This window comes from Hyla sarda, chromosome 12, assembly GCF_029499605.1.
Source record: "Hyla sarda isolate aHylSar1 chromosome 12, aHylSar1.hap1, whole genome shotgun sequence".
Classification (NCBI taxonomy): domain Eukaryota; kingdom Metazoa; phylum Chordata; class Amphibia; order Anura; family Hylidae; genus Hyla; species Hyla sarda.
Genome location: NC_079200.1, coordinates 53,725,876 through 53,752,241, shown reverse-complemented (window position 1 = coordinate 53,752,241; position 26,366 = coordinate 53,725,876). Strand labels below are relative to the sequence as shown.

At 44.5% G+C, this 26,366-nt stretch overlaps 1 protein-coding gene and 1 pseudogene across 1 annotated transcript in view; both read right to left on the bottom strand.

Moving 5' to 3' along the window:
- Positions 1-23,058, bottom strand: part of VAPB (VAMP associated protein B and C) — a 54,014-nt gene extending 30,956 nt beyond the window's left edge. The window contains exon 1 of the mRNA XM_056548382.1: positions 22,855-23,058. Within this exon, the coding sequence (XP_056404357.1) occupies positions 22,855-22,912 (58 nt within the window). The 5' untranslated portion in view covers positions 22,913-23,058. The remainder of the gene's footprint in view (positions 1-22,854) is intronic.
- LOC130297193 (U2 spliceosomal RNA) lies at positions 19,111-19,219 on the bottom strand (annotated as a pseudogene).
- Positions 23,059-26,366: the final 3,308 nt, after the last annotated feature.

Sequence of the window (26,366 nt, the reverse complement as noted above, 5' to 3'; positions counted from 1 at the left end):
ATTCCTCAAATGTAAAAGACACTGCACAGCTAGCATTCAGAACTACACTCATTAAAGAAGACGACCGTGCTCCCAGAAACTGTCAGTATACCAGATATACAATCCCTATTGGCGCCAGAAACTGATCTGGCTTTGTCATCTATGACAGGTAATGGAGCCCACAATCATACCACTTATAAAATACTATGTGATATATCTAATTTAAAATTGCAGATACAGCTGGTCCCCAGTGCTTCAATAACATTACTAACGCTAGAAGAACCCGCTGACTTTCTGCGGTGGGAATGTCAGACTTCGCTCCTAAAGCCATAAAATCCTTAACTTGTAAAATTCAAATCAAGGGCAGATTTTGAGCCCCCAACAGATTTTAGAATTAAACTTCCTACCAGTTTAAGAGACCCTTTCGCTCAGAGGATCGGTCTGGGCCAGACCCAAGAGTACTGTCAGGGATAAGCAAGAAAGCCATACAACAGAGGTCAAGGTTCCACCCAAAGGAGGACTTTCCAGAAATTCCTATACAAAAAAGAACCAATACAGAAAACCTTATCCCATCTCGGGATTATTTATTTAGACATATGGACTAATATTGCCTTGGTCTGTTGGGTACTGAATGTGATAAATAAAAATTGTCATAAGGAAGCCTCATTTCCAGTTGGACGACAAATTAGACCAAGGGATAATGATAGCTTTAGAGGCAGGAACATTTTTAAAAGGGCAGACCCAGATCAAAAAGGTTGGATAAGCCACATATTTATGGTTCTAAAACAGGACGGGTCAGTCAAGCCAGTCTTACATGTAAAACCTCTTGCCAAATTCCTGAAAGAGCAAAGGTTCAGACTGGAAAGCATGGTAGACCACAGATTTGTGATGGAAAAAAAAGGTTTTTCTTAAAAAAAAAACACTTAAAAGACGCATTCCTTTTGGTCTAAGGATAGGGGATAACATGTCTGCTCACGGGGAGTGTTCATGACGTCACACCACGCCCCCTTCATTCGTGTCTATGGGAGGAGGCATGACAGCTAGTACACATCCCTTTGGATAGGGAATAACATGTCTAGTGGCAGAGTACCCCTTTAATGTATCCTGTCTGGCCTTCCAGACCCTGGTTTGCCAAAGAGATAATCCTCGGTATGACATCCAAGTGTTTTTTTTTTTTGGGGCTCGAGGGATCTATTACAAAAACTTCCACAGGTAATGTGGATTGCAGTCTTGATAAGCTCTTCTAATAGAACAAGCTAATGATCTTAAAATTGGTTGGTAAGACCAAAAACCCAACCCTGATATAGATCATCACTAGCAGAGTTCCAAAAGTGGAGGTCTAGCCTTAGGGAAAATTCTGAAGAATAGCCTGATTAATGGGCAGCCCTAGAATTCCTGATATCATAATTTTAAAGGGAACATTACCTTATGCCTTACCATCCTTGGGAGATGTTCTTGAAGCCACTGAAGAGGGGGGCATCATTATGAGGCAGCTGAAGGGACTAGGTGAGTATAGCTCCCCACCAAGGTGTCTACTTACAAGGCCAGGGGGGGGCACATATATCTCCTTACCATGCCTGTGGGTAGGAACTTCTCACAGGGATGTTGAGGAAGAAGATCTTAACATATATAAATGGGTTGCCACACGTTATCTAGGGTAAAATCTGCTGACAGGTTCTCTTTAAGGTATATCCGCTACCACTCTGAAAACTTTAGAGGGGTATTCCAGGATTTTTTTTTTTTTTATTTGACTATGCTACAGGGGCTGTAAAGTTAGTGTAGTTCATAATATAGTGTCTGTAATTGTGTGTGACGGTTTTCTCACAATTCTGTGATTTTCACCCCAATATTTATATTTATCAGCATACAAAATGACTGTTATCTAAGATTTTTCCCAGGTTGCAATGCGGTCGAGACCTGACTCACTAGTCAGCTGATGACAGGCAGCCTGTCTGCTTCAATGGGTGGAGCGAACGCTTGGTGGGAGGGAGATCAATCTGCAACTAATGCAACATCTGTAGGCACCCTGATTGAAAACCACAGGCCTTTTGAATGGATGCATCTCATTTATGTTTCAATGGGTGTGGTGTGTGGGGGAGGAAAATGGAATTATGGGATTTGTAGTAAAAAAAAAAAAACGGAAACAGGAAATACCAGTTCACAAAAAGCTAGCCACAGTATTTTGGTAATCTCACAACATAGCCATTTAGCCCCAAGACAAGCGCAGATCCTTCCTACGCATGTCCATTACTGCCTACCAGGTACGTACTAAAATCACCTTATGGTGGATAACCCCTTTAAGTTCAGCATTAAACATCATACTTCCGAAACTCACAGATAATAGCATAGCAAAAGTGCAGTAGCTTCTAGACCTATACTTCCTAAATAAACCCGTAATTCCTATAGGGAAAACAAAAACTGCAAACAATGACAATAACCCAGTGGAGTTCGATCTGAAAGAAGATCATGTGGATCATTATGTTTAGTTAAAACACTAAAGGGTTATTTAGAAATGACTGTTACAATAAGGAACAATACCCCCCAATTTATTTATTACCTCTTGGGTTCCGCTAATACCATCAGAGATTGGATCCTATTTCCATGAAAAACTCAGGCATAAATATTTTTAAAGCACACTCCATAAAAGGTGTGGCCATGTCAAAAGCGGCATCCCCTTAAGTTCTATACTTAAATGGCCACTGTCATTTGTAAAAACTATTGACATGTCCCACCTGTGGACCATCCACACTTGTGATTGATGAATGGACAAAAAGGAGAGAATGCTGCTGCCAGACTTCCCGACAGCAGATTATCTCCCTGAGAACAACACAGTTTGCAGAAATATTTGACCTGCAAAGTGCATTTGTGCTAGGGAATAGGCCAGCAAAAGCAGATGGGTGGCTCCTTCCGTAGACCGCTGGAACAGTGAGTGATGCTGCTCTATGGGGGTCTCAGTGTTCAGACTAGGGATCGACCGATTATTATCGGCCGATAATTACGATTTTGGGCATTATCGGTATCGGCAATTACCTTGCCGATATGCCGATAATGCCCCCGACCGCTCCCCCACCCACCCGCCGCACTGCGTCTCACCCCCACAAAACCACCCCGGCTCCATTGCCTCCCCCATCCCCGGTTTTATGATTACCTGTTCCCGGGGCCTGGGGTCCACGCTACTTCTGGCTCCTCCTGAGTCCTGCGTTACGCCGTGCACAATGATGAGTGACGCGACGTGACGTCACCGTCAGTGCGCACAGTGACAGCTCAGCAGCACCGGAGCCAGATGTAGAGTGGACCCCAGAAACAGGTAATTATAAAACCGGGGATGGGGGAGGCAATGGGGCCGGGGCGGAGCGGTTTGCGACGCGGCGTGGTGGGGCGGTAGGGGGCGTGGAGCATGTCTGTGATAGGACTCAGGACCCCTGGACAGGCAAGGGGAGAGAAGCGGGTGGCGGCGGTCAATGGCACCGCAAAAGCCGCTGCAGTTCATTGATTTAAAGCGCCCGCTTTAAATCAATTATCTGCAGCGGTGTTGGGGGGGGGGGGGGGGTAAATACCCGATAACTTATACCGGAATTCCGGTATAAGTTATCGGCTATTGGCCCTAACCTCCACAGTTTATCGGTATCGCCCCTTATAAACGATATCGGTCGATCCCTCGTGAACCTCCACCAACCAGGAGAAAAAGCCGGGAGAAGTTTGCGCTCAGGGAGTTCTCTCAAGGCTCCATGTCACGTGATCGAAACTAACTAGCAATGCAAGTCTAAGAGTGTGTTTTGATCATATGACACAGACCTGGAAGAGATGCGGCAGGACAGACTTCTCCTGGCTTGTTCTCATGATCAGCGGAGATCTGAAAACAGAGAGGAGGCCCATCAGCTGTTGCCAGCCTATTCCCTAGCACAAATGCACTTTGCGGGTGTGTACTGTATTGTTCTCAGGGTGATATATCTGTTGTCAACGAGTCTAGCAGCAGCATTCTCTCCTTTGCCCATCCAAAAATCTCAAGTGTGTGGATGGTCCACAGGTGGGCCCCCTCTACTTACTCAGAAAACAATAGGATACAGTATATTGCATCTAAGCACTATACAGTTAAACAAAGCACAGTGGCAATACCAGACAATCTATGCAAAAGTGTGACAAGTTTAGGAACAAATCACCATTTGTTTTTCCTTTAAACTCTGTACAAATCCTTCAAAGGGGTATTCTCATTTGAGAACGTTATCCCTTATCCACAGAATAAGTACTAGCTAGCCGATCGGTGGACCTCCACCAGTCACAAAGACATAGGTAAAGTGTGCCCCTAAATGAATACATGACAAGCAATGTGGGCAACGGTCCATTTATTCTCTATGGGGCTTCTGAGTATTGCTAAAAGGATAAGGCAATGTTTAGAAGACCCATAAAGAATGAAAAGAGCACTGGATGTGCGCACACCTTTTCTAGGGATTGAATGGGGTCCCAGCAGTCGAACTCCTACTGGTCCACTAGTTATCACCTAGCCTGTGGATGGGAGATAACTTTGTAAAATGATAATCCCCTTTAAGTGTGGGTCTTAATAGAAAGCCTCTTGGCAAGGTTTGGACACTAGGAGGAGGGAGGCCATGTTAAAAATTCCCATGAAGCATGGGAAAGACTGTAAACTTAGCACTTTGCACAGGAGATAAATCGCACTGCTCGCAATAAAGACCTCTTTTCACGTTACTCGTCTCCAAGGGAATTGCCTAACAAATCACGTCAAATGCTCCAAGGCCATCTCAAGTTTGTTCACTTTCTTTTAAGTATGAGAAATCTCCCCCCCCCCCCAAAAAAAAAAAAATGTATATACATATACACATTGACACACACACATATATGTATATATATATATATATATATATATATTCCGGGGAGAAATCCGATAGCGTAACCATACCAGCATTGTATTGAACATGGCTTTAAAACAAAATGTGTTCTGCTGATATAAATTATTAAGATGCTTTGAAAATGGTGCAGGATATTGTATTTATATACAGAGAGTGGCGCCAGCTCAGCACCTCACCCTGACACATGGTACCATCAGACACCAGGCAAGCTGTACACGCTGGCGAGGTCTAAGTTCTACATCCAGACCTGATAACGCGGCTATAAGGAGTTAAATGTTTAACTACCATTACACTCTTTTGCCAAGACTGAGACATCTTGATAAGAGGAAACACTACAGAGGCGACTACTTTATTATTCACTATTCATATTATTTGTTACTCTGTCGAACATTCTGCCCTTGGCAAGACGGCATTTATTAATAGTGACGGGTGCGGCCAAAAGCCTTGACTTATTAAAAAAGAGCTTATCGTCGCGTATATTTCTGGGGAAAGTCATGGGAGTGCATACTTTATTTAGTAACCGAGGATCTAAATGTACTGGGAGAGGGAAGAATACAGAGATGTATAGATGTACGCACACTATTGTATACATATACACACACTGCACTGGATTTGCCACCACAGATTCCAGTGTGGAGAAAATGTAAGTTTTGGGGGTACAGTGGAGTGTCGTGTACAGAAATGTACCCATATACAGTAAAATTTAATAAGCCTGGAACTACTGGGACCTGATGGATGTTGGATTCTTACTTAGTACACACAACCATTGTGCTCTGACCCATTCAGGGTTGCTTTTTTTTTTTTTTTTGGGAGCCAAATGAACCCTGGACAGGTTGGGGCACAACTGACACTGCCAGGTCCCGAATGATCCAATTAACTTACAGTGTGGAAAAGTAGTATTTGGTCAGCCACCAATTGTGCAAGTTCTCCCACTTAAAAAGATAAGAGGCCTGTAATTTTCATCATAGGTATACCTCAACTATGAGAGACATAATGAGAAAAAAATCCATAAAATCACATAGTCTGATTTTTAAAGAATTTATTTTCAAATTATGGTGGAAAATAAATATTTGGTCGTCACCTACAAACAAGCAAGATTTCTGGCTCTCACAGACCTGTAACAACTACTTTAAAATGGGAACTCCGGTGGAAATTTTTTTTTTTTTCAAATCAACTGGTGCAAAAAAGTTAAACAGATTTGTAAATCACTTCTATTTAAAAATCTTAACCCTTTTAGTACTTAGCTGCTGTATACTACAGATATACCACAGATACATTTGTGAATTTCTTTCCAGCCTGAACACAGTGCTCTCTGCTGACACCTCTGTCTGTGTCAGGAACTGTCCAGAGCAGAAGAGGATTTTTATGGGGATTTGCTTCTAATCTGGACAGTTCCTGACACGGTCAGAGGTGTCAGCAGAGAGCACTGTTGTCAGACAGAAAATAAATTCACAAAATTTCTCTGTAGTATATAGCAGCTTATAGGAAGGATTAAGATTTTTTTTTTATAGAAGTAGTTTGCAAATCTGTTTAACTTTCTGGCACCAGTTTGATTTGAAAACATTTGTTTTTTTATTTGTTTCCACCGGAGTCCCCTTTTAGGGTATGTTTACACTGCGGAATTGGGGCGGAAAACACGCTGAAGATTTCCACCCCAAAATACACAGTTTTTTTTCCACGCGGAAATGCAGGTTTCATGCGGATCAATACTCCTCTTTTTTTTTCCCCCCCATGCGAAAATTTGCCTCCCCATCCCCAGTTTTATAATAACCTGTTCCCGGGGTCTGTGCTACTTCTGGCTCCTGCGACGTCCTGTGTTACGCTGTGCGCTGTGCAATGAAGATTGACGTCCTCAACGCGACGTCACCGTCAGTGCGCACAGTGACAGCTCAGGAGGACACCGCCGGAGGCAGAAGTAGCGCAGACCCGGGAATTATAAAACCGGGGAATGGGTAATTATAAAACCGGGAATGGGGGAGGCAAAGGGGCGGCAGCGGTGGTCTCTGGCCGGGGCGGTAGGGGGTGCGGTGGTGGGGGGTTAGCGGTGGTGGGGGGGGGGTGCGGGCGGTGGTAGGACTCAGGAGGACTCCAGGACAGGCAGGGGGAGAGAAGCGGGTGGCAGCGGCAGGCTCTGGCACCGCAAAAGCCGCTGCAGTTCATTGATTTAAAGCACCCGCTTTAATAGCCGATAACTTATACCAGAATATTGGTATAAGTTATCGGCTATCGGCCCTAACCTCCCCAGATCATCATTATCGGCGCAAAAAAAAAAAAATAGATATTGGTCAATCCCTAGTTATCAGTATTAACTTGTTATCAGTATAAAAGGCACCTGTCCACAACTTCAAACAGTCACATTCCAAACTCCACTATGGCCAAGTCCAAAGAGCTGTCGAAGGACACCAGAAACTAAATTGCAGACCTGCACCAGGCTGGGAAGACTAAATCTGCAATAGGCAAGCAGCTTGGTGAGAAGAAATCAACTATGGGAGCAATTATAAGAAAATGGAAGACATACAAGACCACTGATAATCTCAGCAAAAATTCCAGAACCACACAGAGGGAACTAGTGAATGACCAGCAGAGAGCTGGTACAAAGTAACAAAGGCTACCATCAGTAACCCACTATGCCGCCAGGGACTCAAATCATGCAGTGTCAGACGTGTCCCCCTGCTTAAGCCAGTACATGTCTCGGCCCATTTAAAGTTTGTTAGAGAGCATTTGGATGATCCAGAAGAGTATTGGGAGAATTATGTCATATGGTCAGATGAAACCAAAGTAGAACTCAACTCGTCATGTTTGGAGGAGATAGAATTTGAGTTGCATTCAAAGAACACCATATATACTGTGAAACATGGGGGTGGAAACATCATGCTTTGGGGCCGTTTTTCTGCTAAGGGACCAGAACGACTGATCTGTATAAAGTAAAGAATGAATGGGACCATGTATCGTGAGATTTTGAGTGAAAACCTCCTTCCATCAGCAAAGGCATTGAAAATGAAACACGGCCAGGTCTTTCAGCATGACAATAATCCCAAACAGACCGCCCGGGGCAACGAAGGAGTGGCTTCGTAAGAAGCATTTCAAGGTCCTGGAGTGGCCTAGCCAGTCTCCAGATCTCCACCACATAGAAAACCTTTGGTGGGAGTTGAAAGTCTGTGTTGCCCAGCAACATATCCCAAAACATCACTGCTCTAGAGGAGATCTGGATGGAGGAATGGGCCAAAATACGAGCAACAGTGTGTGAAAACCTTGTGAACACTTACAGAAAACGTTTGACCTCTGTTATTGCCATCAAAAAGAGTATACAACAAAGTATTGAGATTAACTTTTTTTACTGACCAAATAATTATTTTACACCATCGTTTGCAAATATATTCTTTAAAAAAAAAAAAAAAACAGACAATGAGATATTATGGATTTTTTTTTCTCATTAGGTCTCTCATAGTTGAGGTATACCTATGATAAAAATTACAGGTGTCTCATCTTTTTAACCCCTTAACGACGCAGGACGTATATTTACGTCCTGCGCCGGCTCCCGCGATATGAAGCGGGATCGCGCCGCGATCCCGCATCATATCGCGTGGGTCCCGGCGCTAATCAACGGCCGGGACCCGCGGCTAATACCACACATCGCCGATCGCGGCGATGTGCGGTATTAACCATTTAGAAGCGGCGGTCAAAGCTGACCGCCGCTTCTAAAGTGAAACTGAAAGTATCCCGGCTGCTCAGTCGGGCTGTTCGGGACCGCCGCGGCGTCCCGAACAGCTGATCGGACACCGGGAGGGCCCTTACCTGCCTCCTCGGTGTCCGATCGACGAATGACTGCTCCGTGCCTGAGATCCAGGCAGGAGCAGTCAAGCGTCGATAATGCTGATCACAGGCGTGTTAATACACGCCAGTGATCAGCATAGGAGATCAGTGTCTGCAGTGTTGTAGGCCCCTATGGGACCTATAACACTGCAAAAAAAAAGTTAAAAAGTGTTATAGGTCCCATAGGGACCTATAACACTGCACACACTGATCTCTCATCCTGATCACAGGCGTGTATTAACACGCCTGTGATCAGCATTATCGACGCTTGACTGCTAAGTGTTAATAAAGGTCATTTAACCCCTTCCCTAATAAAAGTTTCAATCACCCCCCTTTTCCCATAAGAAAAATAAAACAGTGTAAAAAAAATAAATAAATAAATAAACATATGTGGTATCGCCGCGTGCGTAAATGTCCGAACTATAAAAATATATCATTAATTAAGCTGTACGGTCAATGGCGTACGCGCAAAAAAATTCCAAAGTCCAAAAAAGCGTATTTTGGTAACTTTTTAGAACATTAAAAAATGAATAAAAAGTGATCAAAAAGTCAGATCAAAACAAAAATCATACCAATAAAAACTTCAGATCACGGCGCAAAAAATGAGTCCTCATACCGCCCCGTACGTGGAAAAATAAAAAAGTTATAGGGGTCAGAAGATGACATTTTTAAACGTATAAATTTTCCTGCATGTAGTTATGATTTTTTCCAGAAGTGCGACAAAATCAAACCTATATAAGTAGGGTATCATTTTAACCGTATGGACCTACAGAATAATGATAAGGTGTAATTTTTACCGAAATATGCACTGCGTAGAAACGGAAGCCCCCAAAATTTACAAAATGGTGTTTTTTTTTCGATTTTGTCGCACAATGATTTTTTTTTCCGTTTCGCCGTGCATTTTTGGGTAAAATGACTAATGTCACTGCAAAGTAGAATTGGCGACGCAAAAAATAAGCCATAATATGGATTTTTAGGTGGAAAATTGAAAGGGTTATGATTTTTTAAAGGTAAGGAGGAAAAAACGAAAGTGCAAAAACGGAAAAACCCTGAGTCCTTAAGGGGTTAAGTGGGAGAACTTGCACAATTGGAGGCTGACAATACTTTTTTGCCCCACTGTAAATGGGGTCCATCAGGTGTCAGGTATTTTTACAGCTGAGAAAAAAAAAATAGGACATGCAGTATTTTTTTTCCACCACCTCCTGTCCTTCCAACAAACTGGCCAACAGAGCTCCCTTTACCGAAGTACAACGGTCGTGTGAACAAGCCCTTAGCCATACAAGAGATAGCTGTTGGCTGAATGCTGGTTCTACCAAATGCACTCTCTCCTGACCCCCATACAATGTGTGTCTGGGATGGTAGAGAGGGTAGGTGAGCGGCTGTCAAGACTCCTAACTCTCTGCATCTTATCTCCCTGAATTGGCATGTTAAAGCGGACAAGTGTCTAAAAAGTGTATTGAAACATAAACTTAATAATGAACACAAAAAAAACAAAGGACATTAAAAAAACATGAAATTTACCAAGTTGAAGCAAAAACACACACCTACTACACTACCCCTCGAATAATAATAGGGGTATGGGACCCTATAGATCCAATGACGAAAAATATACACTCTAAGGGCCTATTCACACGTACAGTATTCTGCATAGATTTTGCGCAGGATTTTCTGCTGTAGATTTCAATGTAAACTGATTGACTAAACACAGCTTGAAATCCTGCGTATCAAATCTGCGCAGAATACTTTATGTGTGAATAGACCCTAAGGGAGGGAAATGCCAAAATGACTATACAATACCAAGTCAAAAATAGAGACCCTGCTCACTCGCGCGGAAGGTGAACGTTTGAACAGTAAACCAGTGCCCTGGGTATCCCATGCTTCTTTCAGCCTCATAATGCATTGGTGAAATTTAAGGTCCCTGAGTCACTATATTTCATTTGGTAATTGTTTAGTAATTTTTCAGATTGTGTTTTTTTTTTCCTCCATATTTGGCACTTTACATCTATGAATTTCTAGCTGTATACCTAGTTTCTCTTTATTGAGGTATTGCAATATTTTTTTTTTGCCACACAGCATAAGAACATCCCTGGTATTATTTTGTCCATGTGATTGTCCTGCATATAGTCGTCATTAGATCAATTATGGTCCGGGAGGTTATACTCCTTATTGTCACTAGAGGGTAGTGTATTAAATTGTGTGTAAATTTTGTGTTTTCAAATCCCCTTATTGTTTGCCAGCAAATTATTCAATAAAAATTAGGGATCGACCGATTATCGGTATGGCCGATATTATCGGCCAATAATCACGATTTTGGGCATTATCGATATCTGCAATTACCTTGCCGATAAGCTGATAATGCCCCGCCCCCCCGGTCCCCCCCCCCCCCCGACCCACCGCACCCCCCACCGTAGTGCTGGGCGGTATACAGTTATGAACCGGATACAGTTTTTTTTTCTCCCACGGTATGGATTTTTGCCCATACCGCTATACCGGTCGGGCCCCTCCCCCACCCTCCGAGTCAATAAAAAAAATTAAACTTACCCATAATGGGGGTGGTCTGGGCCATCCATCCTTCCTGTAGTGTCCGGCGGCATTCCGGGTGGAGGGTGAACCGGTCCGGGCTGTCCTTCTTCGGGGGTCCTCTTCTCCCCTCCGGGCAGGCTCCGGCCTAGTACGCTGCATAGACGCCGCTACGCCGTGACGTCAGGTGCGTCGCTGCGCAGCGGCGTCTATGCAGCGTTACTAGGCCGGAGCCTGCCCGGAGGGGAGAAGAGGACCCCCGGAGAAGAAGGACAGCCCGGACCGGTTCACCCTCCACCCGGAATGCCGCCGGACACTACAGGAAGAATGGATGGCCCGACCACCCTCCCCGGACAGTCCCTGCAGCAACTGGGAAGGAGAGTCAGGGATCTGTATAATATACTATACCTACAGTAGGCCCTCCAGCTGTTGCAAAACTACAACTCCCAGCATGCCCGGACAACCAACGGCTGTCCGGGCATGCTGGGAGTAGTAGTTTTGCAACAGCTGGAGGCACCCCTAGGCGCACCGGTGGCGGTGATAGGTCTCAGGACCCCCGGACAGGCAGGGGGGAGAGAAGCGGGTGGCGGCCTATGGCACCGCAAAAGCCAATGATCTGCAGCGGTGTCGCAGGGGGATAAAACTCCACAGATTATCGGTATCGGCCCTAAAAAAACGATATCGGTCAATCCCTAATAAAAATTACACGTTTGCACTTTATCTTGGTGTGTGTTTTATAAATTGCCAGTCTGTTCTCTTCTGTTTGTGTACATGTGTATCATTTTACCATATACCAGGCCATACTGTCTAGGAAAGCATCCACATGTTGCATTTTTTATTTATTTTTTTAATTAAAAAAATGTTTTGTGGGGGAAAAAAAAAAAGCTACTTCTACTTTAAGAAAAACAAATTTCTTCTAATATAGGGGCATGGCTGTCGACAAACTGCAACCTGTTTCCAATGATGACTAGCTGTCTTCTAGTAAATTTAGCTTTGTCCTATAACATAGGCTGCAATTCAGGATCGGAACCAGATACTAAAGATGAAGCAAGATAAAAAAAAATAAAAAAATATTAATAATTTGACTATAATAGAATTTTTTAATACTGTGACTAGGCGGCACCGTTTTTAAAGGACATATTTAGAGATGAGCGAATTTACAGTAAATTCGATTTGTCACGAACTTCTCGGCTCGGCAGTTGATGACTTATCCTGCATAAATGAGTTCAGCTTTCAGGTGCTCCCGTGGGCTGGAAAAGTTGGATACAGTCCTAGGAGACTCTTTCCTAGGACTGTATCCACCTTTTCCAGCCCACGGGAGCACCTGAAGGCTGAACTCATTTATGCAGGAAAAGTCATCAACTGCCGAGCCGAGAAGTTCGTGACGAATCGAATTTACTGTAAATTCGCTCATCTCTAGACATATTATAGGTTTTCCAGACTGGGCAATGCTGACATTTAAAGACATTTAGGGAGATTTATCAAAACCTATGAAGAGGCAAAGTTGCCCATAGCAACCAATCAGATCACTTTAATTTTTAACAAGGCCTCTGTAAAATGTAAGAAGCGATCTGACTAGTTGCTATGGGCAACTGCGCAACATTTCCTCTGCACAGATTTTGATACATCTCCCCCCATCTTCTCTATTGAGGTCCATGGTTATACCATTTAAAAACATGCATGATGAAAGTACAAATACTGCATAGAGACAATGGGAGAGATTTATCAAAACCTGCGCAAGGGAAAAGTTGCCCATAGCAACCAGATGACTTTCATTTTGCAGAGGCCTTGTTAAAAATGAAAGATGCGAGCTGATTGGTTGTTATTGGCAACTTTTCCTCTGGACAGGTTTTAATAAATCTCCCCAAAACGTGCAAGGATCGCCTCTCAACAAACAATGAAGTGTGAACATGTTCATACGGTAGCCGACACCCCTGGAACACTATAGCTGTAAAACACCACAAGTAGCCATTGTGGATATCTCTACAGGCCTGTCCATTCACAAGTGAGCAATACGTAGGCTACACAGATTCACCACCAGTCCACATTCTAGCTGTGTAAATGACAGGTGCACATGAAGTGGTGGTGGGGGTATTCCTAACAAGTGCGCAGTAGCCCCTTAGTGTCTATAAAAATCCAGCACTCAAGCAGAACCCAGCTGTGTATTCTATTTATATGGCCAATACTCTGCACCCAAGATACCAAACAAAGCCAGTTTTCGGGATAAATTAGTCCTGTATAAGGCTGAAGTCTGAGCTTCTGAAGCCGTATGTCAGAGAACTCCCACATGTGTATCTGCAATAGAAGACTGTATAAATAACTAAGCATACATCCCAAATAGGCTCCCACTGTAAAGAGTATAGTGTGCACAGTACACTTTACTTTTAGGCCCTGGTTCATACAGTGGAAAAAATAAGCGCACATTATTTACGCTCGCGTTTTTAGGCATAATTTGCACACAAAAAAAAATAAAACCCTGAAAAGAATACAGTTGAAAATGCAAATGTAAATACAATATGCGCACATTTTTTAGGCTATGTGAACCCAGCCTAAGGGTATGTTCACATAGGAGGATTACCTGAAGATTTTTGCAGATCCGCCGCTGAAGGACCGCTGCATGGTGGCTTTACATGTGCAAGTCACAGTGCGCATGTGCAGTATACTCTCTCATCATGGGCGCGATGTGTGCGAGTACATAGCGGCATAAAGCCACCATGCAGTGATCCTTCAGTGGCAGATCTGTAGCGTAAAACATGCACCCTTAGGATGCGTTTACACTTGTGTATTTTTGCTACAGATTTTGCTGCCCATTGGCTTCAATGGGCAGCAAAATCTGCAGCAGATCTGCAGCAAAAATACGGATGTGTGAACGCACCTCTATATAAACATACAAGTGAATAGGATAACACTAATGTAAATAGCATACTGTCATCTATATAAATGGAGGAGGGGTGAATTAAACACATAACCTACAAATGTTAGAAAAAAATAAATATTTGTTGCAAAATATTCTGCCATGTGTGAATGGAGGTTTTTTTTTTTTTTAAACGCCATTTAATGACATTATTTATCATACACAAATAGGCCACACTGAGACCTGGCACAGCATCTGAAGGCAAACAAACGTGCATATAGAAATGGCATCACTAAGCCATTGTGCTGTAATAGAATAGGTTTACAAGGTGACTTTGACACAGGTTGTACGGCCAAAGTGAATGTGGTAAATTGCCGGAACCAATCCTGTACGAATTTCTGGTGACTTTTGAGTTATAGCAACTTAAATAGTGCCACAATGTCAACATTCACTTAATCAGCTGAAAGCAGTGCGACTTGGCACAATTTTGCTGCGAGACCTGTGCGGCCATGCCACCCTAGGCTTAACACAAATGATCATGTGTTCCCCGAGGCGCCGTCAAACACATGCTGGCGACACACATCCTTCTCTCCTTACAGCATGCAAATGTTTACAGAGGATTCATCACTGCTTATCTCCTGGAGAAACATATAAATCGCTTTGGGGACCAAGCTCATTCGACTGACAACATTGTCTCCTGTCCACAATACGGTTCCGTATGGCCAAGTCTGCATGTGTTACCAATGAAGTAAGGAGTATAAGCAGCTGTCGGCATCCTCTGGCAGTGGCTTATCTCCTGTAATAACAAAAGATCAGACATATACAAATTCAAACATTCAATTCTTCTGTAGCCCATCTGCCACTGGGTGAGAGTCAGGAGACCCCAATACATTATCACACGGTCAACTAGACCAAGCCATACAATGGTAGCATTATAATTCTGTCAATGATCAGTGACAATGTTATACTGACCCACAACATGGTTCGATCATGTGCCAAGGTCACAAAAGAGAAACAAAATGGGGAAAGAAAACATCATTCAATATTCCAAAAATGTCTATTAATCTGGCATACGGAAGAGGCCATTAATATTGTATTGTAACATTGACCATAGCTATTGCACATCTATAACCACAACTAAAAGGTACATGGAGACTATGGGATGAGAACATGTTACGTTTTAGATGGAAAATGGACATATTCCTAAGGTTACAGATTTCTTTCATACATCAATGGCACTTTTAGGCATTTTTCGACAGAGCTAAAAGATCAGGCAATACAAAAGCAAAAAAAATATACAATTTCAGAGACAAGAAAAAAAAATACAACATAATGCGGCTGATGAAAAACTAGAGAGACATAAGGGAAGAGTTTGCTCAGGTCCTAATGGGTACGAAATGGAAGCCACTCACGGAAGAAAATATATGTCCCCGAGGAGGTTGAACATACCGCACTGTACATTCTGCTGCGGAAGGAGTGTACTCCATATTATGAATGTCCATGAGGTAATAACAGGATACATCATTGTTTTAGACTGCACCGCCACGTGCCCACAAATTGGAATTACAGAGCTAACAACTTCACAATACAGGGACATGTGGGGGCACCCCAAGTAGTATGGAGCTGTAGGTATTTTGTGTATAACATTTGAGCACAGTACAATATAGTGACTAAAGATCCCCAAATTATTACCCTATGAAAATATTAGCCGAACACACTGTCAGTCACGAACAGCTGTCAGTCTGATATGGCTAACCACCCCCTGCCACAGATGATGTGAGGGGAAATCGGGCATATTGATTTCAACTGCTCAGTCTTTTTGTTTTTGGGGAGACAATATCCGAAGAGTCTGGCATCAGCTTACCTCCTCTTTCCACATTCAGAGCTCATGAACACATGGCCGAGGGTGAATAGGATCGAAAGCTCTCAGCCAAACAAGTGAGCTACAGAATGTCTACCTTAAAGGGGTACTATGGTGGAAAACTTTTTTTTTTTAATTAACTGGTGCCAGAAAGTTAAACAGATTTGTACATTACTTCTATTAAAAAATCTTAATCCTTCCAGTACTTAGCTGCTGAATACTACAGAGGAAATTCTTTTATTTTTGGAACACTGACTGCTGACATCATGAGCACAGTGCTCTCTGCTGACATCTCTGTCCATTTTAGGAACTGTCCAGGGCAGCATATGTTTACTATGGGGATTTTCTCCTACTCTAGACAGTTCTTAATATGGACAGAGATGTCAGCAGAGAGCACTGCACTCGTGATTCGGCAGACAGCTCTGTGTTTCAAAAAGAAAAGAATTTCCTCCGTAGTATTCAGGAGCTAATAAGTACTGGAAGAATTAAGATTTTTTTAATAGAAGTAATTTACAAATATGTTTAACTTTCTGGCACCAGTTGATTAAAAAAAAAAAAAAAAAGAAGTACCCGTTTATAGGGGTTATCCGGGAATTTTTTCTTCTTCTTCAAAACAAACATGCCCAGGCTGCCAAGAAAAGAGAAAGAAAAAACTATACTTACCCCTCCCTGTACCTGCTGGTATAACTGCTGCTGGTCTCCACCATGCTGTCGGCAAATATCTCACATTGACGGTCAGTGAAATCACTGGCTAAGGCAGGACCTTACTGCAGTCAGTGTTTGGCTAAGCAGCAATGTTACATATTTACCGAAAGCACCGTGGAGAACAGGAGCAGCGATACTAGGGATCGACCGATTATCGGCCTATAATCACGATTTTGGGCATTATCGGTATCGGCAATTACCTTGCCGATAAGCCGATAATGCCCCGCACCCCGCGACTGCCCCCCCTCCGACCCGCCGCACCGCGTCGCCCAGGCCCCATTGCCTCCCCCATCCCCGGTTTTATAATTACCTGTTCCCAGGGTCCGCACAACTTCTTGCTCCTGCTGCGTCCTGCGTTACGCTGTGCGCAATGACGAGTGACGTGACGTACGTGACGTCACCGTCAGTGCGCACAGTGACAGCTCAGAAGAACGCCACCGGAGCCAGATGTAGAGTGGACCCGGGAACAGGTAATTATAAAACCGGGGATGGGGGATGGGTGCGGTCGCAGTGCGGTGGTGGCGGTGATAGGACTCAGGACCCCCGGACAGGCCGGGGAAGAGAAGCGGGTGGCGGCGGCGGCCTATGGCACTGCAAAAGCCACTGCAGTGCATTGATTTAAAGCGCCCACTTTAAATCAATGATCTGCAGCGGTGTCGCGGGGGGATAAATAGCCGATAACTTATACCGGAATATTGGTATAAGTTATCGGCCCTAACCTCCACCGATTATCGGCCCTAAAAAAACAATATTGGTCGATCCCTAAGCGATACTGCATGATACAGGGACCGAATGAAAAGTATATGGAGCCTCTGCAGACAGATACATAGCCTCGTGGTGCTTCTGTACAGTACTACATATTCATCCACCCTTTAATGCATTGTTCTCAGGAGAGAATACCTCCATAATATCGTGATCAATGAAGCATGCCTTGTAGAAAACGAAATATTCTGTATTACAGAGGTTGTAAGCAGCCATGTTACACATGCCCTTATTTTTTTCAGAACAGTCATGCATTAATGGGGTACTCTGGCAAAAAAAAAAAAAGTACTTTTTGCCAGAGTACTCCTTTAATGCATGCCTATTCTGACAAAGTAAGGGCTGGTGCAAAATGGCTGCGTACAACCTCTAATTATTTATTTATTTTAAACAAGGCATGCTTTATTGATCACGATATTATGGAGGTATTCTCCCCTGAGAAAAATGCGTCAAAGGGTGTAAAACTATAGTGCTGTAGAGAAGAACCACGTGGCTATTGCTTTATAATACGCACTTGCAGAGACTCCATGTATCACCTCCTGCGCAAATGATGCCTTATACATCAAAAACGGTATTAAGGCTTAGAGATCTCCTAACACTATATACATTCTGTCTACATGTAACCTCGTGCATTACCCTCCTCCTAATCTTCCTGAGCAGCGGAGCCCACTGTCCCTAAGAGACGCTGGCTCAATCTGTAAAGCACTTTGACTGAAACTCAGTAATGGAATCTGATGTAACATCAGGGGCACAGGACGCTCTACTGATAAAAGCAAGGAAAGGAGAAAGGACCGGGCAGCACAAAGGCTTACGTTACAGCGGTGTCTCAATGCGCTTTATCTCCAGTTATGACCTCTGTATGGTGACAACACAAACAGAAGTGACATGAATGTGAGAAGGGAAGGCAACATAGAAATGAAAAAAAGAAATAAGAAAAAATGATATATCTATATTTAATTTTTTTTTTTTTTTTTTTTTTTTAAGAGCCGAGGCAAGTGCTCTCTATCACCCAAAGTGCATGAAAAAGTGCAAATGTGTCACACTAAAAAAAACGTGCACAAAGGATGCGGTCTATCGCTAAGCCCTTCTCCAACAGGAGAGAGGCCCCCCCCCCAACAACCACCCCCTAACCCTTCTCCTCCGGGCCAAAAGGCACCTGCAAGGATCCAGGTTCGATGCCCCTTTTTGCCGAAGTTACTAAGGTGGACGAAAAATCTCCTGGCTTCAACCTGGCCGTTAACCAAGGTATCAGCCAAGGAGCCGTATACTGATGGCATCTTGACCGAAGCCAAGATGCCCAGGGGTTGCAGGGAGGTGAGGAACCTAATGGCTACACACACCTCCCCTGGACCGCCAGGAGGGACACCCAGAAGGGCTACCGCATCCTGCCAATCCTGTGTACAAAGAAAAACACGAAACGTGGCACAGTGACATACAAAAAAATATAATACATAAGTGAATGAAGTGCAGATATACTGCCCGGTCATCCGGCCGGATCTATAAAAATGTCCCCGATCCTAGCCAGAAGGCCGGGATACCAAGGGTGAGTGCCAAAGGTGAAGAGTAATGGTGCTGTGCTTTCACTTAGCGAGTTAACACCCAGTGAGTTTCGGCACCTTAGGGTCACCACTCCCCGAGGCACAGAAGTACCTCGGCTCTACACCCCTCTACCTCATGGCGAGACCCGGAGGAAACCAGTCACATCAGGATAGCTGTCGAGCTGATTCCTCAGAACCAGCCCCGGAACGCCCTGGTACAGTTGCTCCCTCCACGCAGCATCCATCCCACATCAATGGCCAAATCCTAAACCACTGATAAGAACAGATACTACACTTGATCTTAGCCAAAAGGCCGAAAAGCGATATCTATCTATGGAGACAAAGGCAATCCAACCTGCTCACCCCGCCCGGACAGATGGAGGACGGACTCCTGGCGCTGGACAACGCCGAAAAGAATGTAGAAAATGTAAAATGGAGTTCAGCTCAGTTGCAAGTAAAATCCAATTTATTGGCAGACAAATGCAGGAACACAAGGGGTTTCGCGTTTCAAGCACTAAAAGCGCTCTTAATCACACACGAATGTATGATTAAGAGCGCTTTTAGCGCTTGAAACGCGTAACCCCTTCTGTTCCTGCATTTGTCTGCCAACAAATTGGATTTTACTTGCAACTGAGCTGGACTCCAGTCTCCATTTTCCTGATATCTACCTATATATAATCTTACAGTAAATACAAGACATCCTCTTAATTTATGGGGAATTCCAGTGATGTGGAGCCCACCATACTGACCTTATGATCATACCTTATGCCCAGTGCAGGGCTTGGGGACCTGTAAATTCTGGGATCATGCTCCGCCCCCTTAGGCCCTGCACTAGGTATAACAGTTTTAGTTTTACATCTCACGTCCCTTTAAAAAAATTCAATTCAATCATTGTCTACCAACCAGTGTACCTCTAGATTTTGCAAAACTACAACTCCCAGCATGCCCGGACAGCCGAAGGCTGTCCGGGCATGTTGGGAGTTGAAGTTTTGCAACAGCTGGAGGCACACTGGTTGGGAAACACTGACCGGACATACAGAAAAGCTAACAGTCGAATAACAGCCATCTCTCTAAGCCCCCCCCCCCCCCCCACCCATACACATGTATGCTCGGCTGAGCAATGCATGCACGTGTTCTAAATGGGGAGAAAGTCGTTGCCAGACATCTCAGCTTATTTCCCCAAGAACTAAAGGATCGGGCAGCTGAAATCCAACATGTCCCATCCTTCTTGTAGGAAGACCTGAGAAAGCTGGCTGACAACCAATATGGCCGCCATTAGAGCTTCCATGGTTGTTGAATTAGGTGGATTCTGTATCCCCGCCTCACTTCCCGGGGATACAACACCCACCATGCGGCTGTCAGGGAATGATGGGCGTTGTGGTTTTGCAAGAGCTGGAAAAGATCAGTATTGGCAGCCATGTTGGTCGCCACCTAGCTTTCCCAGAGATGGATATCTGACCGAGCTGAGAGAAAGTAACATTTGCCCAAACTGGATACTATATATTTATTCTGTACTGAATATTGTAGGCGTACTGTTAGCTGTATGCATGGGAACTACAAGTCTCAAGACACCAGCAGAAAGGCCAAACAGCCAAAACCCAGGGTTCAGGGGACAACCATGAGGGCTGTCTAATCATTTCTACATTTCTATACAAGGGGACCCCATAGACTCTGATCCTATGTCATCCTGAGAACAGGGAGAGGGCAAAGAATCGTCCTATATATAGAGCTGCGTGAATCATTGCTTTTCATAGCCGTATCAAAGCATGTGGGTTTATTTTCTGCTTTGGCTTGTAGTAAGGACTGGGAATAAACCCAATACTATGCTAATGGCGGCCGAGCGGGCCAAAGGAGCTGGGGCAAAACGTATAGGGGCCGCCTCTTCAATATCAGGTTTCTATTCTGACCCGATACCTTTGCAGCAGCTGTAATACGAGTGCAGATATAAACATTAGGTTACCTATAATGTGCACATTCCCTTATAGTATACATGAGAGGCAGATTATGTAATGGGAACACATGACAGCGATAAGGACTCTTAAATAAAAATAGAGGTTATATAGGGCCGTGGATATAATAGGGGCAATGAAGACTTACAGCAGGGCCAACACCTGGAGCGATGGGGTGGGCACGAAGATCTCACTAGTATGTAGCTGGACAGATATATTAGGACCCATATTCTATATCAGTGGTCTCCAACCTGCGGACCTCCAGATGTTGCAAAACTACAACTCCCAGCATGCCCGGACAACCGTTGGCTGTCCGGGCATGCTGGGAGTTGTAGTTTTGCAACATCTGGAGGTCCGCAGGTTGGAGACCACTGTTCTATATGATGTTTAGACTATATAAAAAAAAAATATAAAAAAAAATATATATATATATATATATATATATATATATATGAGCGAACTTACAGTAAATTCGATTCGTCACGAACTTCTCAGCTCGGCAGTTGATGACTTTTCCTGCGTAAATTAGTTCAGCCTTCAGGTGCTCCGGTGGGCTGGAAAAGGTGGATACAGTCCTAGGAAAGAGTCTCCTAGGACTGTATCCACCTTTTCCAGCCCACCGGAGCACCTGAATGTTGAATTAATTTATGCAGGAAATGTCATCAACTGCTGAGCCGAGAAGTTTGTGACGAATCGAATTTACTGTAAGTTCGCTCATCTCTATATAGATAGAGTGTCCATAAAAAGCAGCACATCCAGAGTAGTGAAATGGGTGCAGGCCAATTGAACCCCCCCGTGCTCCAGTTCTACTGGATACGTAATGGATAAAGGCAGCACACCACAATAGCAGAACCCAAAAAACTGTGAATATATTCCATGATGTCAATAACAAAGTTTCGGTGATCTCTCACCACTTGAAAATGGCGGTGAGAGATCGCCGAAACGTTGTTATTGACATCATGGAATATATTCACAGTTTTTTGGATTCTACTATTGTGGTGTGCTGCCTTTATCCATTATATATATATATATATATATATATATATATACACATACACACACACACATGATGACTACAATGTCTCTATACTGATACGCACATATTTGAAATCTATACTCATTTATGTTTATATATATATATATATATATATATATATATATATATATATATATAATATATGTGTGTATATATGATGACTATTAGGTTGCAAATACTAAGCACAGTCAGGGTAAGGCTATATGTAATAAGGCTCTTCTATGCATGCAGCCTATATTATCCATGACAGCATTCAGGTATACATATATGTCCAGGATCTGATGTATGAATATACAATATACAATATGTTCCCATGATCAGTTTAAGGTGAACCCATATGTAGTATTAGGGCCTTCTATATGTGCACCCTATATAATCCACACCTATAGATACCATGTCTATGCTCATGTATGTATGTAATGCAAGGATACAAAACACATAGGCAGATTTAGTCTGTGGTGTGTGTATATATATATATATATATATATATATATATATATATATATATACACACACACACACACACACCCTATATAACCCATACAGATTGTAATCCACCAGCACAGACATTACATGTGTATTCGTGCATGTGACACTTATAGGGTGACAATACACAGCACACAGGGTGAGCCTGTGACGTATGTGTACCCTATGTAGTCCACCCAGATTATAATCCATGACATATGTAGACTATACAGTAGGTGACACCAGTTAGGAGATATATATATATATATATTATACACACACGTTTGTACATGATGCCTGTAAAGCTGCACAAAGCCCACAGCAGATCAGAAGCCATAGTAGTATCAGGCACTTCTGAGCCCCCTATAGAACCCATCCACATTACAATGCAGCCCTGACCCCGCGTCCCCCTAATACAGTGCAATCCCCCATGGGCGGGGAAGCCCCATGCCGCCCGTCCTTCCCCCTGCATCCCCGGGGTACCCTCGCCGCCGCCCCGGGGCTCCTCACCTTTGAATTTAAGCTCGTGCTGAGGCTCCAGGACGAGGACCTGCTCGGATTTGGCCATATCTCCTCCGGTGTGCTCTCTGGGAAGGGGCAGTGCATGCAGCGGTCAGGGGGTGCTCGGGGCCTGTGCAGTGAGCAGTGCAGGAGCTGGTGATGCAGCAAAGCGGCGGAGGGCGGAGGCTGCTGACGTCACGCACTGCAAGGCCCGGAGTAACTGTTGATCCGCCGCGCATGCGCAGGGGACGGGGCGGGGAGGAAAGGAGGAAGGGGGAGGGCGGACTGCAGGGGACACGCAGGGCAGAAGCCGTGTGACTCACATACACCGTGGCGTCGGTGGTCACTCCCTGTCCTGGGTGTATGTACAGTCCTCAGACATAGGTTCACGGGGAATGAAGGCCTAAAGTACAGAGGCGCGCAGGGAATGGAGGCCAAAATATAGAGGGGCACAGGGAATGGAGGCCAAAATATAGAGGGGCACAGGGAATGGAGGCCAAAATATAGAGGGGCACAGGGAATGGAGGCCAAAATATAGAGGGGCACAGGGAATGGAGGCCAGAATATAGAGGGGCACAGGGAATGGAGGCCAATATATAGAGGGGCACAGGGAATGGAGGCCAAAATATAGAGGGGCACAGGGAATGGAGGCCAGAATATAGAGGGGCACAGGGAATGGAGGCCAATATATAGAGGGGCACAGGGAATGGAGGCCAAAATACAGAGGTGCACAGGGAATGGAGGCCAGAATATAGAGGGGCACAGGGAATGGAGGCCAATATATAGAGGGGCACAGGGAATGGAGGCCAAAATACAGAGGTGCACAGGGAATGGAGGCCAATATATAGAGGGGCACAGGGAATGGAGGCCAGAATATAGAGGGGCACAGGGAATGGAGGCCAATATATAGAGGGGCACAGGGAATGGAGGCCAAAATACAGAGGTGCACAGGGAATGGAGGCCAGAATATAGAGGGGCACAGGGAATGGAGGCCAATATATAGAGGGGCACAGGGAATGGAGGCCAGAATATAGAGGGGCACAGGGAATGGAGGCCAATATATAGAGGGGCACAGGGAATGGAGGCCAAAATACAGAGGTGCACAGGGAATGGAGGCCAATATACAGAGGTGTACAGGGAATGGAGGCCAAGATATAGAGGTGTACAGGGAATGGAGGCCAAAATATAGAGGTGCACAGAAAATGGAGGCAAAAATATAGAGGTGCACAGGGAATGGAGGCCAAAATATAGAGGTGCACAGGGAATGGAGGCCAAAATATAGAGGTGCACAGGGAATGGAGGCCAAAATATAGAGGGGCACAGGGAATGGAGGCCAATATATATAGGGGCACAGGGAATGGAGGCCAAAATATAGAGGTGTACTGGGAATGGAGGCCAAAATATAGAGGTGTACAGGGAATGGAGGCCAAAATATAGAGGTGCACAGAAAATGGACGCAAAAATATAGAGGTGCACAGGGAATGGAGGCCAAAATATAGAGGTGCACAGGGAATGGAGGCCAAAATATAGAGGTGCACAGGGAATGGAGGCCAAAATATAGATGTGCACAGGGAATGGAGGCCAAAATACAGAGGTGCACAGGGAATGGAGGCCAATATACAGAGGTGTACAGGGAATGGAGGCCAAGATATAGAGGTGCACAGGGAATGGAGGCCAAAATATAGAGGTGCACAGGGAATGGAGGCCAGAATACAGAGGTGCACAGGGAATGAAGGCCTAAAATACAGAGGAGCGCAGGGAATGGAGGCCAAGATATAGAGGTGCACAGGGAATGGAGACCAAAATATAGAGGTGCACAGGGAATGGAGGCCAGAATTCAGAGGTGCACAGGGAATGGATGCCAGAATACAGAGGTGCACAGGGAATGGAGGCCAAAATATAGAGGTGCACAGGGAATGGAGGCCAATATATAGAGGCGCACAGGGAATGGAGGCCAAAATATAGAGGTACACAGGAAATGGAGGCCAAAATATAGAGGTGCACAGGGAATGCAGGCCAAAATACAGAGGTGCACAGGGAATGGAGGCTAAAAGACAGAGGTGCATAGGGAATGGAGACCAGAATACAGAGGTGCACAGGGAATGGAGGCCAAAATATAGAGGTGCACAGGGAATGGAGGCCAAAATACAGAGGTGCACAGGGAATGGAGGCCAAAATATAGAGGTGCACAGGGAATGGAGGCCAGAATACATAGGTGAACAGGGAATGGAGACCAGAATACATAGGTGCACAGGGAATGGAGGCCAAACTACATAGGTGCTCAGGGAATGGAGGCCAAAATACAGAGGTGCACAGGGAATTGAGGCCAAAATACATAGGAGCAGAGGAAATGGAGGTCAAAATACATAGGTGCACAGGAAATGGAGGCCAAAATGCATAGGAGCAGAGGAAATGGAGGCCAAAATACATAGGTGCACAGGAAATGGAGGCCAAAATACATAGGAGCAGAGGAAATGGAGGCCTAAAATACATAGGTGCACACGCAATGGAGGCCTAAAATACATAGGTGCACAGGGAATGGAGGCCTAAAATACATAGGTGCACAGGGAATGGAGGCCTAAAATACATAGGTGAACAGGGAATGGAAGTCAAAATACATAGGTGAACAGGGAATTGAGACCTAAAGTACATAGGAACACAGGAAATGGAGGCCTAAAATACATTGGAGCACAGGAAATGGAGGCCAAAATACATAGGTGCACAGGAAGTGAAGGCCAAAATACATAGGAGCACAGCAAATGGAGGCCAAAATACAGAGGTGCACAGGGAATGGAGGCCGAAATACAGGGAATGAAGGCCAAAATACAGAGGTGCACAGGGAATGGAGGCCAAAAGATATGATTTGATTGATAATCTGTTTTCCCTTAAAGGAGTACTCTAGTGCAGAGTATTCCTGCGCTGTTCTGCCCGGGCTGCAAAATAAATGAAAATGAACCATCACTCACCTCCCTGGGTTCCCGCGGAGCGCCACTACAGCTGTTCGGTCCTCTGGTCCATCTCCTTCATACTTCCGGGTGTAACGAAGCGTCACATGGCGCTCAGCCTATCGCCGGCGATAAGCTGAGCGCCATGTGACGCTTCGTTACACCCGGAAGTATGAAGGAGATGCACCGGAGGACCGATCAGCTGTAGTGACGCTCCGCGGGAACCCAGGGAGGTGAGTGATGGTTCATTTTCATTTATTTTGCAGAACGGAGCAGGAATACTCTGCACTAGAGTACTCCTTTAATCTCCTCAGCAGCACAATATGGGGTGTTTTATGCCCCTGTGCGCCCACAGGACATTAGGAATTTTAATAAGAAACATAATTAGGAGTCCCCTCCTCCTTAGCCCATATAACGGGCTTACCTTCACAATGATTCAGAGTAGTTATAAAGTAGAGAAAAGTATGTATAAAAAACAAATCAAATCATATCTTCCCTAGCGTCCCTTAGCAGCACAATATGGGGATTTAGCAAGTAGAGTACCCCATAGAGAGGGTCTCAATGCTTGACAGAATT